This window comes from Elephas maximus, chromosome 25, assembly GCF_024166365.1.
Source record: "Elephas maximus indicus isolate mEleMax1 chromosome 25, mEleMax1 primary haplotype, whole genome shotgun sequence".
Lineage (NCBI taxonomy): Eukaryota > Metazoa > Chordata > Mammalia > Proboscidea > Elephantidae > Elephas > Elephas maximus.
The window spans coordinates 32,579,567-32,601,989 of record NC_064843.1 but is presented as its reverse complement, the minus strand read 5'-3'; the positions used below and the strand labels follow the sequence as shown (position 1 = coordinate 32,601,989).

The 22,423-nt window shown below is 43.4% G+C and overlaps 1 protein-coding gene across 2 annotated transcripts in view; it reads right to left on the bottom strand.

Moving 5' to 3' along the window:
- The window catches only part of SAMHD1 (SAM and HD domain containing deoxynucleoside triphosphate triphosphohydrolase 1), a 49,023-nt gene extending 44,478 nt beyond the window's left edge, over positions 1 to 4,545 (bottom strand). Inside the window, exon 1 of one of the 2 annotated variants that reach the window (XM_049869071.1) lies at positions 4,120 to 4,545. In XM_049869071.1, the coding sequence (XP_049725028.1) occupies positions 4,120 to 4,330 (211 nt within the window). In that variant the 5' untranslated portion in view covers positions 4,331 to 4,545. The remainder of the gene's footprint in view (positions 1 to 4,119) is intronic. The other variant, XM_049869070.1, reaches the window with a different exon arrangement.
- Between the last annotated feature and the right edge of the window lie 17,878 nt (positions 4,546 to 22,423).

Below are 22,423 nucleotides of genomic sequence, written 5' to 3'. Positions count from 1 at the left end.
ATACACACTTTTGGGGAACACAATCTAATCCATAACATTTTACCCTTTTGCCCCCCCAAATTCATGCCTTTGCCAAATGTAAAACACTTTCAGCCCATTGTATCATCCCAAAACTTAAATCAACTCCAAGTCCAAATTCCATCCTGGGGCAAAATTCCTCTTAATCTGTGAAATCTACAGTACAAATTACCTGCTTCCAAAGTACAATGGCAGAACAGGCAAAAGGTAGACATTTCCAAATGGGAGAAATTAGAGGGAAAAAAAAGAATAACAGGCACCAAACAAGTCAAAAACCCAGGAGAACACACTACATTAGCTCTCAAGCCTTGAAAATAATTGTCTGTTCTCTGAGACCATTTAGGCAGTAGCCCTGCCCTCCAGACTCTGGGTGTTCCACACTCTTTGGATTCTGGGTAGAGGCCCCTCAGCCCTGGGCTTCAGCTCAGCCTTCTAGGCCCACTGGGATGGCAACTTGACTCTTTTGGATTTGGGCGGCCCAATTCTCCTAGTCCATCTGAGTGGTGACCCCACCTCCTCAGCCCTGACAGGTCCCGTTCTTCTGCCCCTTGGATGTGGCAGCCCTGTCCCCTCAGCTGTGGGCAGCAGATCTGGCCCCATCACCCTGACACACATGAATGACAGCCCCACACTCCAGAGCTGAGTTGAAGATCTGACTCTTTGAAACCTCAGAGGTCGTGGCCCCAGCCTTTGAGACTGAGGCAGCTCTGCTTCCCATGCTCTTTGTCTCTTCAGTTTCTGCTTCCTGTTTCCTTGGCCTCTCCGCCTGAAGGTGCTCAGCTCTCTTGTTCCGTGGTTCAGCAAACCTAGCTCTGGCGATAAGTGCCTAGAGGTACCCTACTCTGCAAACAAACCTCCTGCCCAAAAGCACTCAGCTCTCTCACTCCATGGATCCGCTCCTGTACCATCTGATGCCAGTTTTGCTGTCACCATTTATCTGCTCCTGCTTCCCACCATCTGCACTGTCTCCAGCGTTGCAGATCTCTTCACTTCCTTCGGAGCCAGTATTGCCTTTGATGTCCATAATTCCACCAACAGTCTCTTCAAGGCAATCTAGGCTTTTACTATTTGGCACTTACTGGGAATTCCCATACAATACTGGGAATCATGGCCTAGCCAAGTTTATACACATTTTGGGGGGACACAATTCAATATATAACAGCCCCCCAAAATTCATGTCTTAGCCACATGCAAAACACATTCACCCCTTCACATCAATGCAAAAGTCTTAAATAAATTTCAAATCCAAAATCTCATCTTCTGAATTAATCCTTCTTTGTCCGTGAACCTGTGAAATCTAGATTACAAGTTATGTTTCCAAAGTACAATGGGGGTTCAGGCACAAGGTAGACATTTCTATTACAAATGGGAGAAATTAGGAGGAAAGATGGGATAATAGGCACCAGACAAGTCCCAAACCCAGCAAAAGAATTTACATTAGCTCTCAAGCCTTGAAAATAATCCTATCTTCTGTGAGACCATCTAGGCAACGGCCCTGGCCTGAGGCTCTGTGTATTAACCATGCTCTCTGGGTTCTGGGTAGAGGCCCCTCGGCCCTGGTCTTCAGCTCTGCCTTCTAGGCCCACTGGGATTGCAACTCTGCTCCCTCACAACTGGACCAATAAGCAACATCATGATAAATGCAGAAAAAATTGACGTTGTCAAGGATTTCATTTGGAAACAGCAGTCAGGAAATCAAAGGATGCATTGTACTGGGCAAATCTGCTGCAATAGACCTCTGAAGTGTTAAAAAGCAAAGACTAAGGTGCATCTAACCCAAGCTATCCTATTTTCAATACCTCATATGCATGCGAAAGCTGGACAATGAATAAGGAAGACCAGAGAAGAATTGAAGCCTTTGAATTGCAATGTTGGGGAAGAACGCTGAATATACCATGGACTACCAAAAGAACAAAAAAATCTGTCTTGGAAGAAGTACAACTAAGAATGCTCCTTAGAAGCAAGGATAGCAAGACTACGTCTCATATACTTTGGATGTTATCTATCAGGAAGGATCAGTCCCTGGAGAAGGACATCATGCTTAACTGTTAGCCTACCAGGGCTCCTTCAATAAATGTTAGCCTTCACTATTATATATTATTAGTAGTATATTTAGGTTATTTCTAATTTTCTGTTTTTTTTTTTTATATAACCTATGGTTACAAGAATCACTTGAATACATTCTTTGAATACCAGTTCAATTACATCTGTAAATTCCTATAAATGAAATTCTTTTAAAGTCAAAAGGTATTACCAAAAAAAAAAAAAAAAGGTATGGCCAAACTGTCCATTAATATGGTTGAGCTGATTGCGATTTCCATAAACTTTATTGAACATTTCCCCTATTATCAACATTTTAAATCTTTTCCTGTCTAAAGCAAAAATTGGTATTTCTTTGCTTGCTGTTGAAAGTAAACATCTTTTCCTGTGTTTACTGGCTGGTTGTCAACAGTCTGTTATTTTGCCCATTTTTCTATTTTATTTTTCCCCCTTTGCTCTTATATGATTTTCTAATTTGGTTATGTTCTCCAGTGGTTTCTGATGAGAGCATATGTTCAGGTATAACTGGCATGAGTCCTGAAGTCCAAAGACCAAAGCTTAAAATCCAGCTGCTTTTTCCTAGCTGTGTGACTTTTGGCAAGTTACTTAATATCTTTAGACCTCAAATACTTCATCTATAAAAATCGTGGGTTATGGCATTTACATTTCAGGAATATTGTAAGATTGTAGTCCACAATGAAACATGGAACCAGCACCTTGTACTTGAATTTTACCCACTGAAGGCATGTAGTGTCTTCTGCTGCACTAGACTACATGTTTGAGAGAACATAGATCGATCTGGAGGCTGCTGAATTAATCTACAGAGCACAAATGAAACAGAGATTCAACAACATAGCCAGTCATATTCTAGAGACAAAATTGAAAGCTACTCCTGTCCCGTGCTTGCTACTCAAAGAAAAATTCCATCCCTGCCTTGGAGGAAAACGAAACGAAAGGGGGAAGCTAAAAAAGAGAATTGCAATTTCCCCGCACCCATTCAAGCTATCTTTAGGTCCTGAAACACTGAAGTTCCTCCCACCTCTGTCCTCAAAAAAAAAAAAAAACAACCTCAGCAAAATGGGCACCACCCTACCATTGCAAAAGTTAACTTGATTTGCAAATCACAACCACTAAAGAACCACCTTCCTATTGAGCGCCTCAGAGAATAAATTGGGAGCTAAGTTTCACATTCCAACACAGAAAGTTGAGTAGATTTCAAGTGGATGGATACTGAACACGATGAGACAGTAAAGGCACTTACATAGGCTACTTCAGAAATCTGGTGTGAGCAAGGGCTCACTGAGTCCATACTGCCCCCATGCGATTGTGACCAAGGTGTGGGCTGCTGGGGTTCAGTGGTCAGCTGTACAACCCCAGTGTTCAGAATGAGCAAGGGAAACTGCATTCGAAGAGCAAAATATTACCAAACTCTGCTGACCCAGTCAACAAACACTTGCTTAGAGCCCTACTGGAATGCTATGTTAATTCAGAGATGAACAAGCTCCCTCCCCTTCGGGACAACTAGGAGTTAAATGACGGGAAATAGAAACTTAAAAGCCTCAGAACATACTCTAATGTGGCAAGCATGCAAGGATCTGCGGTAACACAGAGCCTGAATGACAGCAACCCTCCAATCAAGTTCTCTCACTTCAAAAAGGACTCGAGTATCATCCACCTGGCACTAGGGTAGCAAGTTCCTGAAGAAACCCATCAAAGTAAGACCAAAATCTGCCACTGCCCCTCCAACCTCAAGTGGCCCCCTTTTCTCCTGGGCGCCCTCCGGCCAAGGTCCACCCCTTCTGAGTGCCTTCCGGGGGGAGTCTTCCTTCCCCGGCTCAGGTGGCCTCCTCCCGAAGGCTCTCTGCCTCCTGTCTCTATTCCCCACCTCAGGTCTCCCCCTCTGGGCGCCTCCCGCGTCCAGCTTCCCTTCTCCGCTTTAGGTCGTCCTCCTTGGGGCCCCTTGCCCCCTACCTCAGGGCGCACTCTCCTCAGCCCCAGCTGGTTCCCGCCTCGGATCGGCGTCCCTGGGCCCCCCCACCCCGGCCCCTCTAGCCCCGTTACCTCGGAAACGTGTCTGCAGCAGAGGGTCACTACCGATGCCACTGCGCCTTAGAAAGGCGCACACCTGCTCAGGGCCCCAGGTCTTGGGGTCGGGGTGGAGTTCGCGCTCCGGGGATTCCGGCGCCGCTGCAGTCTGGGTGTTCTGCGGGCTTCTCGGGCTCCCATCGCGTCGGGGCCGCTTGCAGGGCTGCTCCGGCTCAGCGCTCTGCATGGCTGCACCCAGCGCCCGGCGCAGCCGAGTCAAGGATCTGCGGCGCCGGCCCGCGCGCAGACGCACTGGCTACCCCGCTCTGGAGGCGAGTCCGCTCAGCCTTGCCGGCCAACAGGCCTCCCGCGCAGGCGCACTGACAGCCCAGCCCTGGGCCAAAGCAGTCCAGCAACTGCAAACAAATGGCCACCTGCTCAGGCGCAGCGTCAATCCCGTCGTCCTCGCTTAGGCTGAGGAGTTTACGTTAAGGGGCGGGGCTGGAAGTGTATCTAAGGCCCGGGCTCTGGTCGGTGCTAATGGCAGGGGCGGGGAAAGGGCGTGCCCTGGTGGACATCTGGCCACACTCTGGAATGGCTGCTCTTCTGGCGATCTGAAGGTAGCTCTCCTCCAAATGACTATCCCAGGCGTCCCCTTGGCTGGATTTCAGATGCCCCCATAGGTCAGAACTGACTCGACGCCAACTGTTTTGTTGTTGTTTTTTAAACTTAAATATAAAAGGCCATCACACTGTCAGCACCTTTCCAATGAAGAGGGAAAAATGGGCAAGGGGCTGAAGTCGAAGACCCTAATCTTGCACTTCAATATTGGGGATGCCTGTCTATCCATGAACACTTCCTTCAGGGTTCCCTAAAGAGGTGGGCTTTAAACTTCTACCCTCCAAATGGAGACACATCTTTGGAAAGACCCCTTCAACTCCTCTTTCCACCCCAACGCCCTGCTCAGAGGAAGGGAAGGGGTCAATCTGATTTCTCAAAATTTACCTTCAAAGACTTTTACTATCCAAAAGTATCAATGTGTGAAAATGGCAGGCATCTCCTTCTCACGTCAGCCCCTTTGGGGCAGGGCCCAAGCTTTCCTATAAATCCTGGTCCATGCAACTGACTGAATTAAAGGACTACTACTAATAAGTGCTACAGCTGCTAACCAAAAGGTCGGCAGTTCGAATCCACCAGGCGCTCCTTGGAAACTCTACTGGGCAGTTCTATTCTGTCCTGTAGGGTCGCTATGAGTAGGAATCAACTCGACGGCAGTGGGTGGTGGATGGTACCAATACCACTACTACCAATAATAATAAAGACGGTACACCTTTCTACCATTCCCATCCAGGGGATGAAGGATGAATGAGGCGCATTAGTTCATCATCAAGCAGTATGAACTAATAATTGAGTGGGAACTAAAATACTCTTAACAAACACTTAGAGCTTTACTGTGTGCCAGGCACTGTTCTAAGGACTTCACAAATAATTCATTTACTTACCACAATAACCTTATGTTGTAGGAACTGAGGCACAGTGAGATAAGTGATTTGCCCAAGATCACACAGCTAGCAAGTGATGAAGCCTGGGTTCAAACCCAGGCATTCTAGCCTGGCTCCCAAGTCCATGGTCTTAGTAACTTGTCCACCATTGTTTGTTAATAGGTTTTTGATACAAAATTATTTTATACTGCTGTTGTTGTTAGGAGTCCTGGTGGCCCAGTGGTTAAGAGCTTGGCTGCTCACCAGAAGGTGGGTAGTTCCAACCCACCAGCTGATCCTTGGAAACCCTATGCTACAGTTCTACTCTGTCCTATAGGGTCATTATGAATCAGAATTGACTCAACAGCAAGGGGTTTGGTGTTTTTGGTTGTTGTCAGCTGTCCTCAAGTCGGTCCCTGACTCATGGTGACCCGTGCACAACGGAACGAAACGCTGCCTGGTCCTGCACTACCTCCATGATCTGATGTGGATTGGATTGTTGTCATCCATAGGGTTTTCACTGGCTGATTTTTGGAAGTAGATCGCCAGGCCTTTCTTCCTAGTTTGTCTTAGTCTGGCTGTTCCGCTGAAACCTGGGCGGCATACTAGCAAGAATTCACTGACAGAAGTGTGGTGGCTGAGCACAAGATGCATTAGCCAGCTATCGAGCCCTTGTGGGGGAGTATACCAAATTCCCAAACCACGGGCGCCGAGTTGATTCTGACTCATAGTGACCCTATAGGACAGACTAGAACTCCCCGGTAGAATTTCCAAGGAGCGGCTGGTGGATTCGAACTGCCAACCTTTTGATTAGCAGCGGAGCTCTTAACCACTGGCCACCAGGGCTCAGGTAAGGGAGTATTAAGAAAAACTCACTGTTGAGTCTATTCCAACTCATAGCGGCCTTATAGGACAGAGTAGAACTGTGCCATAGGGTTTCCAAAGAGCGGCTGGTGGATTCAAACTGCCAACATTTTTGGTGAGCAGCCGAGCTCTTAACCACTGTACCACCAGATTTGCTCTCCATTGGTACATAAGGCTAAGGCAGAAAAGCAAGTGTCCTTAAGCACTAAACAATTTGTAAAAAAAAATCTGACAGTTGCCAAAACTTGTGTAATCGAAACAAGGGGGTAAAAGACACAATAAATAGCGCATGTGTGAAAGACTTATATTTGAAGTTGGAAATGGCTGGTTTGAAAGTTTGTGCTTATGAGACTTGGGGAAAATCTACCCTGACAACAAGGGTTCCTGGGCAATAGAAAGGGATATAAGCAGGGTTTTAAGTTTAACCAGTTGGGTTTGTTCAAAGCAGCTGCTTTTGAGAACTTTTATTTTCTATTTGTTTTTGTTTGTTAAAAAGCATTATCTTAGTTATCCAGTGATGATATAACAGAAATACCACAAGTGGATGGCGTTAACAAAGAGAAATGTATTCTATCACAGTCTAGGAGGCTAGAAGTCCAAATTCAGGGTGCTAGACCCAAGGGAAGGCTTTCTCTCTCTGTCGGCTCTGGAGGAAGGTCCTTGTCATCAATCTTACCCTGGTCTAGAATTTTCTCAGTGCAGGGACTCCGGGTCCAAAGGACATGCTCCCCTTCTGGCTCTTCATTCTTGGTGATAGGAGGTCCCTCTATCTCCTCTGCTCACTTCTCTCTTTTATATCTCAAAAGAGACCCACTCAAAATACAACCTAATCTTGTAGATTGAGTCCTGCCTTATTAACATAACTGCCTCTAATCCTGCCTCATTAACATCATAGAGGTAGGATTTACAACATATAGGAAAATCAGATGATAAAATGGTGGACAATCACAAAATACTGGGAATTATGGCCTAGCCAAGTTGACACACATTTTTGGGGGACACAATTCAATCCATAACAAGTATAATTTAATGTTGTATTCCTTATTTTTCCCCCAGCCCCCTATTTTATAGGGGCACTTGATCTTGCACAGGGTGATTACTTGCTCAAGGTCACATTGCTGGTAAGTAGAAGAGTCAGGATTCAAAGCCAGTGGCTGTCAGACTCTAAAGCTTGTGCTCTTCAGTTTGCCACTTAAATCCACTCGCAGTCCTGTCCCATTCAGTCATTCCACAACCTGGGAACAAATATCTACAAGATGCAGACCTTGTGCTCTGGTCAAGTTGAGAGATGTGAGAGTTCAATCTCCCTTCTTCTAAAGTCAATCACGCCATGGTTAGGACTAGAAAAGACTATAAGGTCAATTAATTTAGGGCCCACTGTCCACTGACCTTGAATATCAAAAACAAAACAAAAAACTGTCACTGCCCTCGAGTCAATTCCAACTTACAGCAACCCTGTAGGACAAATCATAGGGTTTCCAAAGGGCTGCTGGTGGATCCAAACTGCCAACATTTTGGTTAGCAGCTGAGCTCTTAATCATGGTGCCATCAGGACTCCTTGAATACTTCCAGTAAACCCTCTTCCTCAGCTACCATCTCCCCACCCAGCCAAGCTGTGCAATTTCTGGCAGCATTACCCTTGCGGTTTTAAGTCTCTTCATAGCTTCCTCTTCCCCCAGTGTTGCTGGTTCTCAACACCAGCTCAATTTTATACTTCTTCATTCTTTCCAGAACCCAGCCTTTTTAAGGTATTCTTCTTTCCATCTGCCCAAATCTCAAAACCCAGCCCAAATTCTTAAGTAAACAAACAAAACAGTATCGATTTTCTTGTCTGACAAAAATAATGCTTAAGAAAGAAACTTTGCAAATTGTAGTTTGTTTATACACAACATGCAGCCAAAGTTTCCTTCATGTACCCCATCAGTCTTTTTCTGTTCATCGATGTAGAAACTTATCTTCAGGTCTGGGAATTCTTTAAGAAAGAAAGAGACCCTGTAAAATGATAACAGCTACCTTATTTGAGTACTGACTATGGCAGAAATTCTGCTTGTGCTTTATGTCGCAGGCTGGGTTCCAAAGCAAAACCAGTGAAGCATCTATATGTATATATAGAAAGATTTGTATCAAGGAAATGGCTCACGCAGTTGTAAAGGCTGGAAAGTCCCAAGTCCATGAGTCAGGCAGGAAGCTTCTCCTGCCCCTTGTAGCTGCAGGGGCTGGTGAACCCAAGATTGGCAGGTCAGACAAAAGGCTTCGGGCTCACAGGCTGTGGAGGCCGATGGATTCCAAGATCAGCAGGTAAGCTGCTAGCTCAAGTCCTAAGAACAGGAGGTGAGATGAACAGGAACCAGCTGCAGGATGCAGAGTGAGTAAAAGCCCATGAGCCTTGCCAAGAAGTCCACCTATATTGGATGCAGGCCATATTCCCAGCGAAATTCCCTATCAACTATTGACTACTTACGGCAGATCCTATCATGGAGGTGATCACGTTATATAAGATCTCATCATGGAAGTGATTACATCACTATATGACTGCGAAATTACATCATAACTATCAAACCACTGAGAATTACAGCCCAGCCACGTTGACACACAACCTTAACAATCACAGTTTACGTTCATAATTTCTAATTATGTTGTTGTTAGGTGCCGTCAAGTTGGTTCGGACTCATAGCAACCCTATGTACCACAGAACGAAACACTGCCCGGTCCTGTGCCATCCTTACAATCCTTGTTATGCTTGACCCCATTGTTGCAGCCACTGTGTCAGTCCATCTCGTTGAGGGTCTTCCTCTTCCTGGCTGACCCTCCACTCTACCAAGTATGAAGTCCTTCTCCAGGGACTTATCCCTCCTGACAACATGTCTAAAGTATGTGAGACGCGGTCTCGCCATCCTTGCTTCTAAGGAGCGTTCTGGTTGTACTTATTCCAAGACAGATTTGTTCTTTCTTTTGGCAGTCTATGGTATATTCAATATTCTTCGGCAACACCACAATTCAAAGGCGTCAATTCTTCTCCGGTCTTCCTTATTCATTGTCCAGCTTTCACATGCATATGATGCAATTGAAAATACCATGGCCTGGGTCAGGCACACCTTAGGCTTCAAGGTAACAACCTTATTAGATAGGTATTATACCAGTTAGGGTTATTTTGGTTATAAAAACACTCATTCATTCATCCACTCAACAAATATTAATATTTACTGGGTACAATGTACTTAACTATTTTCAAGACACTGCTCTGGGCACTTGGGACATCAATAAACAAAACAAACAAAAATCTCCACTGTAGTGAAATTTATATTCTAGTGGAGATAGACTGGCACTGAACAACAACATAATTAACAATAGTAAACTTACATTATATGTTAGAAATTGGTGCTATGACAAAAATAGAGCAGGGTAAGAGATTAGGAGTGGAAAGGGATAGGATCACATTTTTGGATATGATGGTCAGGATAGGCCTATTGAGAAGGTGACAATTGAGCGGAGATTTACAGGAAGAAGGAGTCAGCCATGTAGGTATCTGGAGAAAAAACATTCTAGACAGAGGGAAGAGCAAAGGCAAAGGCCTTGAATCAGGAGCGTGTCTGGAGTTGAGAAAGACCAAAGGGGCCAGCATGGGTGGGGCACAGTGAGTAAAGGGGGAGGTGGTGAGAGATGAGGTTGAGGAGGGTGCAAATCATATAGGAATATAGGGGCTATAAGCTACAAGCGGAAACCTTGGTGGTGTAGTGGTTAAGTGCTACTGCTGCTAACCAAAAGGTCAGCAGTTGAAATCCACCAAGCGCTCCTTGGAAACGCTATGGGCAGTTCTACTCTGTCCTGTAGGGTCGCTATGAGTTGGAATCGATTAGATGGGCAATGGGTTTGGTTTCTTGGTTTAGGCTACAAGCAGCTCTGGGATCCCATCCTTATGGATCCACATCTAGAGATGAGAGGAAGCCTCTGTTCCTCCAATTTCAACAGGAAATTCTAAGGGACTGGCTTCAACAAGCCTGGGCTGCATCTCAGGCTCATCGCTGGACCAATCTCTGTGGATAAGGTAATACAATGACTGGTGCTGTTTAGTTCCAGGAAGAAGAGCGTTGATTCTGGAGAAATACCCCAGGTTTTATTATACCCATTTAACAAACAAGGAAACAAAGCTTAGAGAGGTGAAATAATTTGACAAAGGGCACACACATATATTAAATGATCTGAGATTTGAACCTGGATTTGCCTGAAAACCATTGCTCTTTTCTGCAGCTCGAGCTGAGTATAAGTTCTATTGCTGCTAGGCTGTCCCAGGGAAAGGCCATCCCATTCTATAGGGTGTAGTGTGACTCCCTGTGAGTGGCTCAGTGTCTTGGGCGGGGTGACCATGTATCTGGGGGTTGGGGTGTCCAAACACACAAGAGAGTGGGCCACACTTCAGGGAATGGGGTATCCCTGGGTAAAAAGAACTCATGATCCTTTTTAAACCTACTGCTAAGAGCCAATCACAACTGATATTTCAAACACAGCACTAGCTCCTAAAGTCAAACGGTAGTTGCATCAGCCTGAAAATCTTATTCCAAAATAGATTTGTTTGGGAGTCCCTTTGTTGTTGTTGTTAGGTGCCGTCATCAAGTCGATTTTCCACTAATAGTGACCCCATGTAACACAGCACACTGCTCCATAGGGTTTTCTAGGCTGTAGTCTTTACGGGAGTATATCATCAGGTCTTTCTCCTGTGGAGTCGCTCGGTGAGTTTGAATCACCAACCTTTCAGTTAGCAGCTGAGCACCTAACAATTGGGCCAGGGTTCCTAAGGGAAATTTGCTATTGCTACTGTTGGCCATCTGAAAATCATAAGAACAGTTATAGGAAGAAGCTGGCGCCAAGGTCTCTTGAGTCTTTGATGAGAATATTTAGCCATTTGATCAGCCAACCCAGAAGTCTACCCTATCTTTACACTTCAAAGTATGTAAGCCAATAAACGTCCTTAGTTTTTAAGCTAGTGTCAGATGAATTTTCTCTTATTTGTAGCTGAAAGCATCCCTGATACACTTTGCAACTCCAGCATTCAACTAGGCTCTGCTCCTGATATGCAGTGTAATCTGGCTGGTTATTCCCTTGTACCCAATCCAGTTTAGTCCACTGCCTCATCACCTCATGCCCTACTGTCATAACACTGTTGGCCAAGTTCACAAAGATCCTTGTTTTTGAGAAGTTCCCTGCCACTCATGGAGTGTACCCACAGCTAACAGGTTTGTACTATGTCACCGCTACTCCCCAAATTGATGGCTCAAGGCTAGCAATTCTGACTTAGTGGTTCCCAACCTTTGTTCCCAGAGCTTCTGGTGGGTTATGAAGTTGGTTATTACAAGATTCCCTGGAACTATTTGGATACTATGCAAAATAAGTCTCACACATTCTGTTTTTTTCCTACACACCAAGTGTGTGGTCTTTACTAACAAAATACACATTCATTCAAGTGTTAAGGAAGCCTTTATCACTGCGCATGTTTTTACATTTGTCCCTCAAAGTTAAATATCTTCGTTTGCATAGTGATCCTTTTCTGTTAAAAACTTGACCCTTATCACAAGGAGGGCTGAAGATATTCCTGTTTGTGACTTGTTTATCACTGCGATTAAGGAGCAACGATGGAAAAATAGTTTCCGAATTTTTATACAAGTGTGGCTTGAAGGCAGTAAGGGGTAAGGTAGGAAGGTTTGCCTTTGGAGCTGTATTTGCACACCGAGCATATTTTGTTTACCTAAACTGCAAGTTGGAGCCCTGATGGTGCAGTGGTTAGATGAGACAGCTGCTAACCAAAAGGTCGGCAGTTGGAATTCACCAGCTGCTCCTTGGAAACCCTATGGGGCAGTTCTATTCTGTCCTATAGACTCGCTATGGGTCAGAATCGACTGGACAGCAATGGGTTGTTTTTTTTTTGTTTGTTTACATTGTAAGTTAAAGTAGACCAAAAAACATAACTCCATGTGACAGTAGAACTGCCCCATAGGGTTTTCTTGGCTGTAATCTTTACGGAAGCAGATTCCAAACCTGCTTCCAACATATTAGTTATCTGTTAGAGGAGCACTCCACTCTTCTGCTACCAAATTCTGTCTTAGTTATCTAGTACTGCTATAACAGAAATACCATAAATGGGTGGCTTTAAAAAACAGAAATTTATTTTCTTTTGGTTTAGCAGGTTAGAAGTCCTAATTTATGGTGCCATCCCTAGGGGAAGGCTTTCTCTCTCTCTTGGCTCTGAAGGAAGGTCCTTGTCTCTTTGAGCTTCTGCTCCTGGGCCATCTTCATGTGACTTGGCCTCTCTCTTCCCCCATTTCTGCTCTGTTCCCTTGTTTAATCTCTTTTATACCTCAAAAATGATTGATTCAAGATACACCCTACAGGACATCTAAGTCAACTGGCATAATAAAATCTATTAAGAAAACATTCTGCATCCCACTTTGGAGAGTGGCATCTGGGGTCTTAAACGCTAGCAAGTGGCCATCTAAGATGCATCAATTGGTCTCAACCCACCTGGAGCAAAGGAGAATGAAGAACACCAAGGACACAAGGTAATTACAAGGCCAAGAGACAGAAAGGGCCACATAAATCAGAGACTACATCAGCCTGAGCCCAGAAGAACTAGATGGTGCCCGGCTACATCCGATGACTGCTCTGACAGGGAACACAACAGAGAACCCCTGAGGGAGCAGGAGACCAGTGGGATGCAGACCCCAAATTCTCGTAAAAAGACCAGACTTAATGGTCTGACTGAGACTAGAAGGACCGTGGAGGTCATGGCCTCCAGGCCTTCTGTTAGCCCAAGACAGGAGCCATTCTCAAAGCCAACTCTTCAGACAGGGATTGGACTGGACAATGGGATAGAAAAAGATGCTGGTAAAGAATGAGCTTCTTGGATCAAGTAGACACTTGAGACTATGTTGGCATCTCCTAAATGGAGGGGAGATGAGAGGGCAGAGGGGGTCAGAAGCTGGCGGAATGGAAACAAAAAGAGTGGAGGGAAGGAGCGGGCTGTCTCATTAGAAACCAAAAAAACCAAACCCCATGCCGTCGAGTCGATTCCGACTCATAGTGACCCTATAGGACAGAGTAGAACTGCCCCACAGAGTTTCCAAGGAGCGCCTGGCAAATTCGAACTGCCAACCCACAGCCATAGCACTTAACCACGATGCAACCAGGGTTTCCAAATTTAGGGGGAGGGCAATTAGGAGTACCTAGCAAGGTGTATATAAATTTTTGTATAAGAGACTGACTTGATTGGTAAACTTTCACTTAAAGCACAATAAAAATTTAAAAACAAACAAAAAAAGATACACCCTACACTAATCCTGCCTCATTAACATAACAAAGATAACTCATTCCCAAATGTGATTATAACCACAGGCATAGAGATTTAGATTCACAACACACATTTTTTGAGGACATAATTCATTCCATAACATAACCTTGTTTATTTCCACCCAATATATCATAAACATCTTTCTTATTAATCACTAAACTTTACATCATTTTTAATGGCTGTCTTGTATTCCATGATATAGATGTGCCATCATGTATCTAATGAGTTTTTTTCTGGGCCTTATTCTCCTCATCTCTAAAATGGCTATAACTGAACTCATGTCACAGAATGGTTGAAAACATTTTATAAGATAAAACACAAAAGGGCATAGAACTGTACTTCGAACAAAGGAAATGTTTAATAAACGTTATTAGGTGTCATCAAGTTGATTCCAACTCACAGCAACCTCATGTGACAGAGTAGAACTGCCCCACAGGGTTTTCTTAGCTGTAATCTTTATAGGAACACATTGTCTGGTCTTTCTCCCGTGGAGCAGCTAAGTGGGTCTGAACCTCCAACCTTTCGGTTAGCAGCTAAGCACTTAACCGTTACCCCACCAGGGCTCCTTCAATAAAAATTAGCCATCACTATTATTTATTACTATTATTATTGGTGGACATTTAGATTATTTGTAATTTTTTGCTACTTATAATCAATGGTTACATAAATGACTTGAATATATTTCTTTGGACAGCTGTTCAATTACATCTGTAAATTCCTATATGTGAAATTCTTATAGTTAAAAGGTATCACCAAAAAAAAAAAAAAAAAAGTATTTCCAAACTGGTGTGTACCCAAGTAGCTTGCTGCCTAATTCTATGTATGTCCTGTTTTACTTCTCCTATGTTATTAACCTGAACACAACAAGAGGTATTTGCTACAGTACAGATTACTTGGGCTAATAAAAAAAATCTAAGGCTATTTTGTTATCTCATGTCACCTTGGCTAACGAGGGCAGAGATTGCTGTTGTGCTTCCATCCCATTAGCAACTTTGTCTGCTATTTGTCCCATAATGATCGATAAATTTCTTAAAGATTTCTCCAATTCAACTATACCATAATAGGAACTAAAGCTATCAACCCCACCCTGAGTATTGGACCAATGGATTTCCTTTTGACTATCGTTTTATAATGTGTAACAATTTAACATTACCTTTTCAATATTTACTAGCATCATTACTATGAATATCTAAAGGTAACCCTAAAATTCCCAAAGTGCACCGCCCATGCATTCACCAGGAATTTAAATAAGAGATTGTCCTCGTAAATTCACTATCAGTTGGAAAGAAAAAAAAAAATTTTTTTTTCTTTCTTTCTTTAATGGGATCATCTAAATTAGTACAGTTGGCTTCACCACACAAAAAGATATATCCATAAAGAGCACACAAAGTTTGTCCAGAAAAACAGAAGGTACAGAAAACTTTACTTGTGACAACCAGGTTTCCATTAGAGAATACATAATTAGCAAGATAATACAGGATGGACCTCTCCTATTAGAAGTCTTCAGTTAACCTCTTTAAAACATAGTAAGTATTCTTTCCAAGGGCAAGCTGTCCTTCCCTGGGCTACCTATTAATAGTCATGGGTCACTTTCTCAGAAGCAGAAGTGGAGTCTAAACCATGAGGTCCACCTCTTCTGAGAACCTGGTTTCTTTGAGATACATAATTTTCTGCATAGTAAGGGGTGACATTTTCATTACAAACATTAGACAGGTATTTCATATGACAGGCTTTAAGACTAATTAAACTAATTACTCATTTCCCCTAAATATAGATCTCAGTCTAATCTTTGGAGTCCATTTCCCAAAACAGACAGAATTCTTCAGAAAAAAGCACACTGCCAAGAACAAAATGGTCTTATTAGTTTATCTGAGCCACTGTTTGACTCAAAAGTGGCTTCAGGAACCAGTTTTTTTTTTTCCTTCAAAACTCGAAGTTCAAAAGGACAGCCAAAGGCAATGGCCTGCATGGGTTATTCCAAACTCCACGAAAGCCAGAAATCTGGATCCAGGAGAATTGCAACTCTTTCATGGTTCCTTCCTTTGGATCATGATCTTGCTACAGAATTTTTGACCAAAAACATTCAATATGTAATAATTGCGCACAATCTGGTTTTTAAGATCCTAAGCACCATACATGGCACTGGGGTGGGTCTGGGAAGCACCATACAGGAACTAGGAAGTACAGCAGAAACACTAACAATAATATTAGGCTGACTGTCAGAAACAACCAATGAAACCATAACCCTAAGGTCTTTGAACCAAGGAAATAAATCTCATGAGGTGTTTGTTTATATATAAGCAGTATTGGTAGCTGCTTTTCACATCAGCAGTTTTTTTGCCTCAACAGGAACTACATTCTGCAAAACCTCAGATTGTATATTAATATACACACAGCAACATTTATCTATTAAGGCACAAAACTGTTCTTTGAGACACCTAATAGGAAATCTACTGCTATTCTATTTTTTAAAATCATACGTCAAACGAATTTCAGACACTTCTCTGGTTATGACATTTACAACTTTGCTAAGTTTACCAATACCCAGTGCCATCAAATCGATTACCAATAAGACCTTCTAATTCAAGAATTGTAAAATCTAAGCCCATTAGTAAGATAATTTAGGAGAAATGAAAATGGTTTCCGTCATGGATTGAATTATGTCCTCCCAAAAATGTGTGTATTAACTTGGTTAGGCCATGATTCCCAGTATTCTGTGGTTGTCCTCCATTTTCTGATTGTAATTTTATGTTAAAGAGGATTAGGGTGGGATTGTAACACCCTTACCAGGTCACATCCCTGATCCAATATAAAGGGAGTTTCCCTGGGGTGTGGCCTGTACCACCTTTCATTTCTCAAGAGATAAAAGGAAAGGGAAGTAAGCACGGAGTTGGGGACCTCATACCACCAAGAAAGCAGCACCGGGAGCAGAGCACATCCTGTAGACCTGAGGTTCTTGCCCTGAGATGCTCTCAGACCAAGGCAAGACTGATGACAAGGACCTTCCTCCAGAGCCAACAGAGAGAGAAAGCCTACTGGACTGTGAGAGAATAAACTTTGTTAAAGCCATCCACTTGTATTTCTGTTGCAGCAGTACTAGATGACTAAGACAGTTTCTTATATCCAGAAAGTAAGACCTTAAAACATCAGCAATAACAACAACAACAACAAAAAACCATTGTTGTCAAGTCCATTTCAACTCATAGCAACCCTACAGGACAGAGCAGAACTGCCCCATAGAGTTTCCAAGGAGTGCCTGGTGGATTCAAACTGCTGCCCTTTTGGTTATCAGCTGTAGCACTTAACCACTACACTGCCAAGGTTTCCGCAGTTCACCAAAAGAGCTAGTAAATGTCATTCTCAACCAAACGATCAAGCAAAAATCTAAGAAAGATTCTCCTTAATCAAACAACCGGCTTTCAAAACAAATATGCCAAACAAAACTTAAGATGAGAAAGAGAACAAAAAGAATAAGCAAAGGCTTGTTTTCCCAGAGCACTCACCCCATCGATGTGAAAGGGACATGGAGTGGGAACTTCATGTAAGTTCGGAAGATAGGACCTCTTTTGCCTGCTTCTGCTCCACATTCCAGGTCTCCTTGAAGTTGACTGGATTCTTGGCTTTAGAATATAATGACTACACCATTGACCTTTGTAGGGTGAAAACACCATAAAATTTAGTAAAGCAAAAAGAAAGGTTTTATTCTGTACATAATTAAAGAGGCATAAGTAGGTAACAGACAAGCATGCTGCCAGAGCCATGTCTGTCCTTATCTCTGTTCCCAGTTCTTAAGGATGCATCTTAGCAGGCTGCATTCTGGGATCCCTTGAACATTCCCCATTCTCTGGATACACACACTTACACACTCACACAATCTAATCTGGTGCACCAACCTAACAGGTACCTAGAGCCTCTTATGATCTCAACGGTCAATTCCTCTGGCTTCTTGGGACTCTTCTAAGGCCTTACCTAGGAATTACCCTGTTATTTACCAAATAGCCTCAGATACCTAATGCCCTCAAAGGTCAATTCCTTCTGCTTCTTGGGACTCTTCCTAAGGCCTTACCTAGGTACTTATCAAACAACTCAGGAGTGTTTCATGCCTCCCACAGAGTCATCTTTTGGGTCCGGGGTAGATGGGCTTTCAGGGCTGCTCCAAGGTCTTCAGGAGAAATCTGGTTGCACCAGACATCAGGGTCGATCTGTTGTCTGATCCACCTCAGGAACCACGTGGATGACTCCTGGTTGGCCTGTCAGAAGTGTGACCAGGTAGAAACCCCAAGTTCTTGCTCGGCATGACTCATACTGGCCAATAAACGAGAGACTGAGGTGGGAAGGCAAAAAGACACTTTTATTTCGTTTTGCAAGAAAAGGAGCCAGTCTGAGCTGCTGCCACCAAGGCTGCTCCACAAGGGCGAAGGGAAAGGTTAATCTTAAGGGGTTTACAAGTAAAGGGTTATGTCAAGTTACATCAGCAACATTCTTAATCATAATAAGCAGGTGCCAGGATTTTTGTGAGGTAAGCAAAAGAAATGGGATTTTAATGCAAAATTGTGGGGGAGAAAGTCAAGTAGGCTGCAGTGGATTTTCTGCAGCCTGGGGACCTCTGTATTAGAACACATGTAGTGTCTTCTGCTGTACTAGACTGCAGGTTCGAGAGAACATAGATCAATCTGGAGGCTGCTGAATTAATCTACAGAACACCACTGAACCAGAGATCCAAGAACATAGCCAGTCTCACTCTGGAGAGAGAAAGTTTACAGCTACTTCCCTTCCCCCCGTATTGCTACTCAAAGAAAAATTCCATCCCCTGCCTTAGAGGAAAACAAAACAAAAGAGGGAAGGAAAAATGAGAACTGCAATTTCCCACACCCATTCAAGCTATCTTTAGTTCCTGAAACACTAAAATTCCTCCCATCTTAGTCCTCAACCTCAGCAAACAGGGCCACCCGACCATGGCAAAAGTTAACGTGCAAATCACAGCCACTAAAGAACCACTTTCCTATTGAGCTCCTCAGCGTCTACGGCAGGGGCTAAGTTTCACACCTCAGCACAGAAAGTTGAGTAGATTTTAAGTGGATGCTGAACATGAGCCTGTAAAGGCACATAAAACTCAACCTAATAGGCTGCTTCAGAAGTCTCAGTGTGGGCAAGGACCCACTGAAGTCCACACTGCCCCATGTGATTGTGGCCAAGTTGTGGGCTGCTGGGGTTCCGTGGTCAGCTGTACAACCCCAATGTTCAGCATGAAAAAAGGAAAACTGCATTTGAAGAGTAAAACATTAGCTCTGCTGACTAAGTCAAACATTTACCGAGCCCTACTGGGATGCTGTGTTAGAGGCTGGGAATTCAGAGATTAACAAAACAAGTTCCCTTCCCTTTGGGAGGACTCAGGGTTAAATGTGGGGAAGTAGAAACTTAAAAGCCTCACAACAGCAATTCCTCTCCTAGGTATATACCCAAAAGACTTAAAGCAGAGACTCAAAAACATACTTGTATACCAGTGTTCACTGTGGCACTATTCACAATAGCCAAAAAGTAGAAACAATCTAAATGTCCATCAACACATGAGTGGATAAACAAAATTTAGTACATATATACAATGGAATGTTACTGAGTAAGTAGGAGAAATGAAGCCTTGATACATGCTACAGTACGGATGGACATCCGCTCGAGGACACTATACTGAGCAAAATAAGCCAATCACAAAAGGACAACTGTTATATGACCTCACTTATATAAAAAGACAAGAAAAGGCAATGTATAGAAACAAAGTTTATTACTGGTTACTGGGGCGGGAGGGAGAGGAAAAGGAGAGTTAACAGTAATGGATAAATCACATTGTTTAAGGATGGGATTGCACAGCTGATTATTGCAATTGCTATCAATAAGTTGTACACCTGTAAAAAATTAAACAGTAAAAAACTGTGTTTTAGATATATTTACAACATTAAAAAAAAGAATAGCTGCTGAGACTGCTTATGTACAACCAAACACCTCATGGGACTTGGTTCCTTGGTTTGGAGATTTAGGGTTGTCTTAGCCTGGGTTCTCTAGAGAAGCAAAACCAGTGAAGCATGTGTGTATACATATATGTACACATATATATGTGGGCATGTGTGTGTGCACATGTACATATATATACATACATATACGGAGAGAGACAGAGATTTATATTAAGGAAATGGCTCATGAGGTTGTAGAGGCTAGAAAGTCCCAAGTCTGTGGATCACTCGTCAGGCTGGAGGCTTCTCCTGACTAACGTAGCTGCAGGGACTGGTGAACCCAAGATTGGGTGGTCTGAAGATAGGTTGCTGACTCAAGTCCCAAGAACCAGAGTTCACATGATGATGAACTGAATGCAGGATCAAGAGCAGAGTAAAACCCAGCAAGCTTTGCCAGAAAGTATACATATGTGTGTATGCATGTATATACATATATATATATACATACATACACACATATATGTGTGTATATATATATACACACACACACACGCTTCACCGATTTTGCTTATATATATACACACACACACACACATTATATAACTGCCAAACTACATCATAACTGCCAAACCACTGAGAATCATGGCCCAGCCAAGTTTACACACAACCTTAACCATCATAGTCCACCGCTTGTCAACTTTGCAACTGTATAGATTTCCTCAAACCATATACAATCTCTAAATTAAAACAATTATAAAGTCATACTTGCACCTAACATGATACAGCTAACATGAGTACAACATAAAACATACTAGCCCATTTACATCTTATAAGAAAACAAAAATTTTTGATGCATACATACAAGGTTGAAATACTCATAAAAATTATTGTTCTCATTTTTTTCAACTGGTCACATGGTCGTAGCTGGTATTTAGAACTACCTTCTTCCACCACCCATTCTGTGTTCCTTTTACCCTCAGCAAGCACCTCAGCTGGTTATGGTTCTTTGCCTGGGGGGTTGAACCAAACCTCATTCCTGAAGGGTCTGGGCCATTAGATGTCTTGTTGGAATTGGATTGCTGTAGTTTTCCATTGACTTTAATCACAGGGCATGGTAGTACTAAGAGACACCCTAAGAGATCTCCTGCATTCCAGACATACTCTTCTTTACCTTCATTATGCAGTATCAATCTGATTTCCTCCTGGTAATGAGGATCAGCCATACCAGTCAATACGGCAACTCCCTTCTTTGTCTGTTGATCCGGAGGCATAGGAGCCTAAAGTGGCCAGGTGGCATTATTAGCTTCCAGTTCAATGGAATCAGTTGTGTCTCCAGGTGGGAGCATTCCTCCCTTCGGAACTAAGATCACTAGACATGCAGTGCATAGGTCTGCAGGGACAGGAAGCAAAAATTTTTGCATGTGGTTCACTAGGGGTCATGGTGAGTGGTGCCACTCCCATTTCTACCCCTTGATTCTTGGGCCCATGAGTCCTGGCTTTGGGAGAAAAAGCACCATATATTGGATGCTAGTTTAAAGCACATAAAGCCTGCTGGAGAACAATGCCACAACCCTGAAACGTATTGGCATCTAGCTGGTGCTGTAATTGTGTCTTTAGAAGGCCATTCCATTACTTTATCAAGTCGGCAGCTTCAGGATAATGGGGAACATGGGAAGACCAATGAATTCCATAAGCATGGGCTCATCTCTGCACTTCATTTGCTGTGAAGTGAGTTCCATGATCCAAGGCGATGCTGTGCAGGATATCATGACGGTGGATAAGGCATTCTATAAGTCCATGAATGGTAGTTTTGGCAGAAGCACTGCATGCAGGGAAGGCAAATCTATACACACAGTTAAGTGTCTATTCCAGTAAGAGCAAAACACTGCCTTTTCCATGATGGAATTGATTGAATCCAATCAACCTGCCACCACTTTGCTGGCTGATCATCTCAAGGAATGGTGCCATATCAGAGACTCAGTTGGTCTCTGCTGCTGGCAGATTGGGCACTCAGCAGTGGCTGTAGCCAAGCTGGCCTTGGCAAGTGAAAGTCTGTGTTGCTGAGCCCATGGATAATGTCTTAGGCTAGGTTGTCTAGAGAAGCAAAACCAGTAAAGGGTATAAATATATATATGTATATATATATAGAGAGAGAGAGAGAGAGATTTATATAAAGGAAATGGCTCATGCTGTTGTAGAAGCTGAAACATCCCAAGTCCATGGGTCAGGATAGAGGCATCTCCTCATTCATGTAGCAGCAGGGGCTGGCGAACCAAGATCAGCAGGCCAGGAAGCAGGGCTCTTGTTCACAGACTGTGAAGATCAATGAAACCCAAGATCCACAGGCAAGACGGCAGGTAAGCTGCTAGCTCAAATCCCAAGAACCAGAGATTAGGCAAACAGGAGCTAGCTGCAGGATCCAGAATGAGCAAAAGCCCCGGAGACCTGCCAGAATGTCCACCCACACTCGATGCAGGCCACACACCAAGGAAACTCCCCTTCAACTGACTGGCTACTCACAGCAGATCCCATTATGGGGGTGATCACATAACAAATCTCACAGGGAAGTGGCCACAACATCACACGACTGCCAAAACACTGAGAATCATGGCCCAGCCAAGTTGACACACAATCTTAACTATCACAGATAACCTCCATCCCTGCCACCACGGCCATTTTGTTCATGAGCCCATTGGGCAATGGCTGGAGTG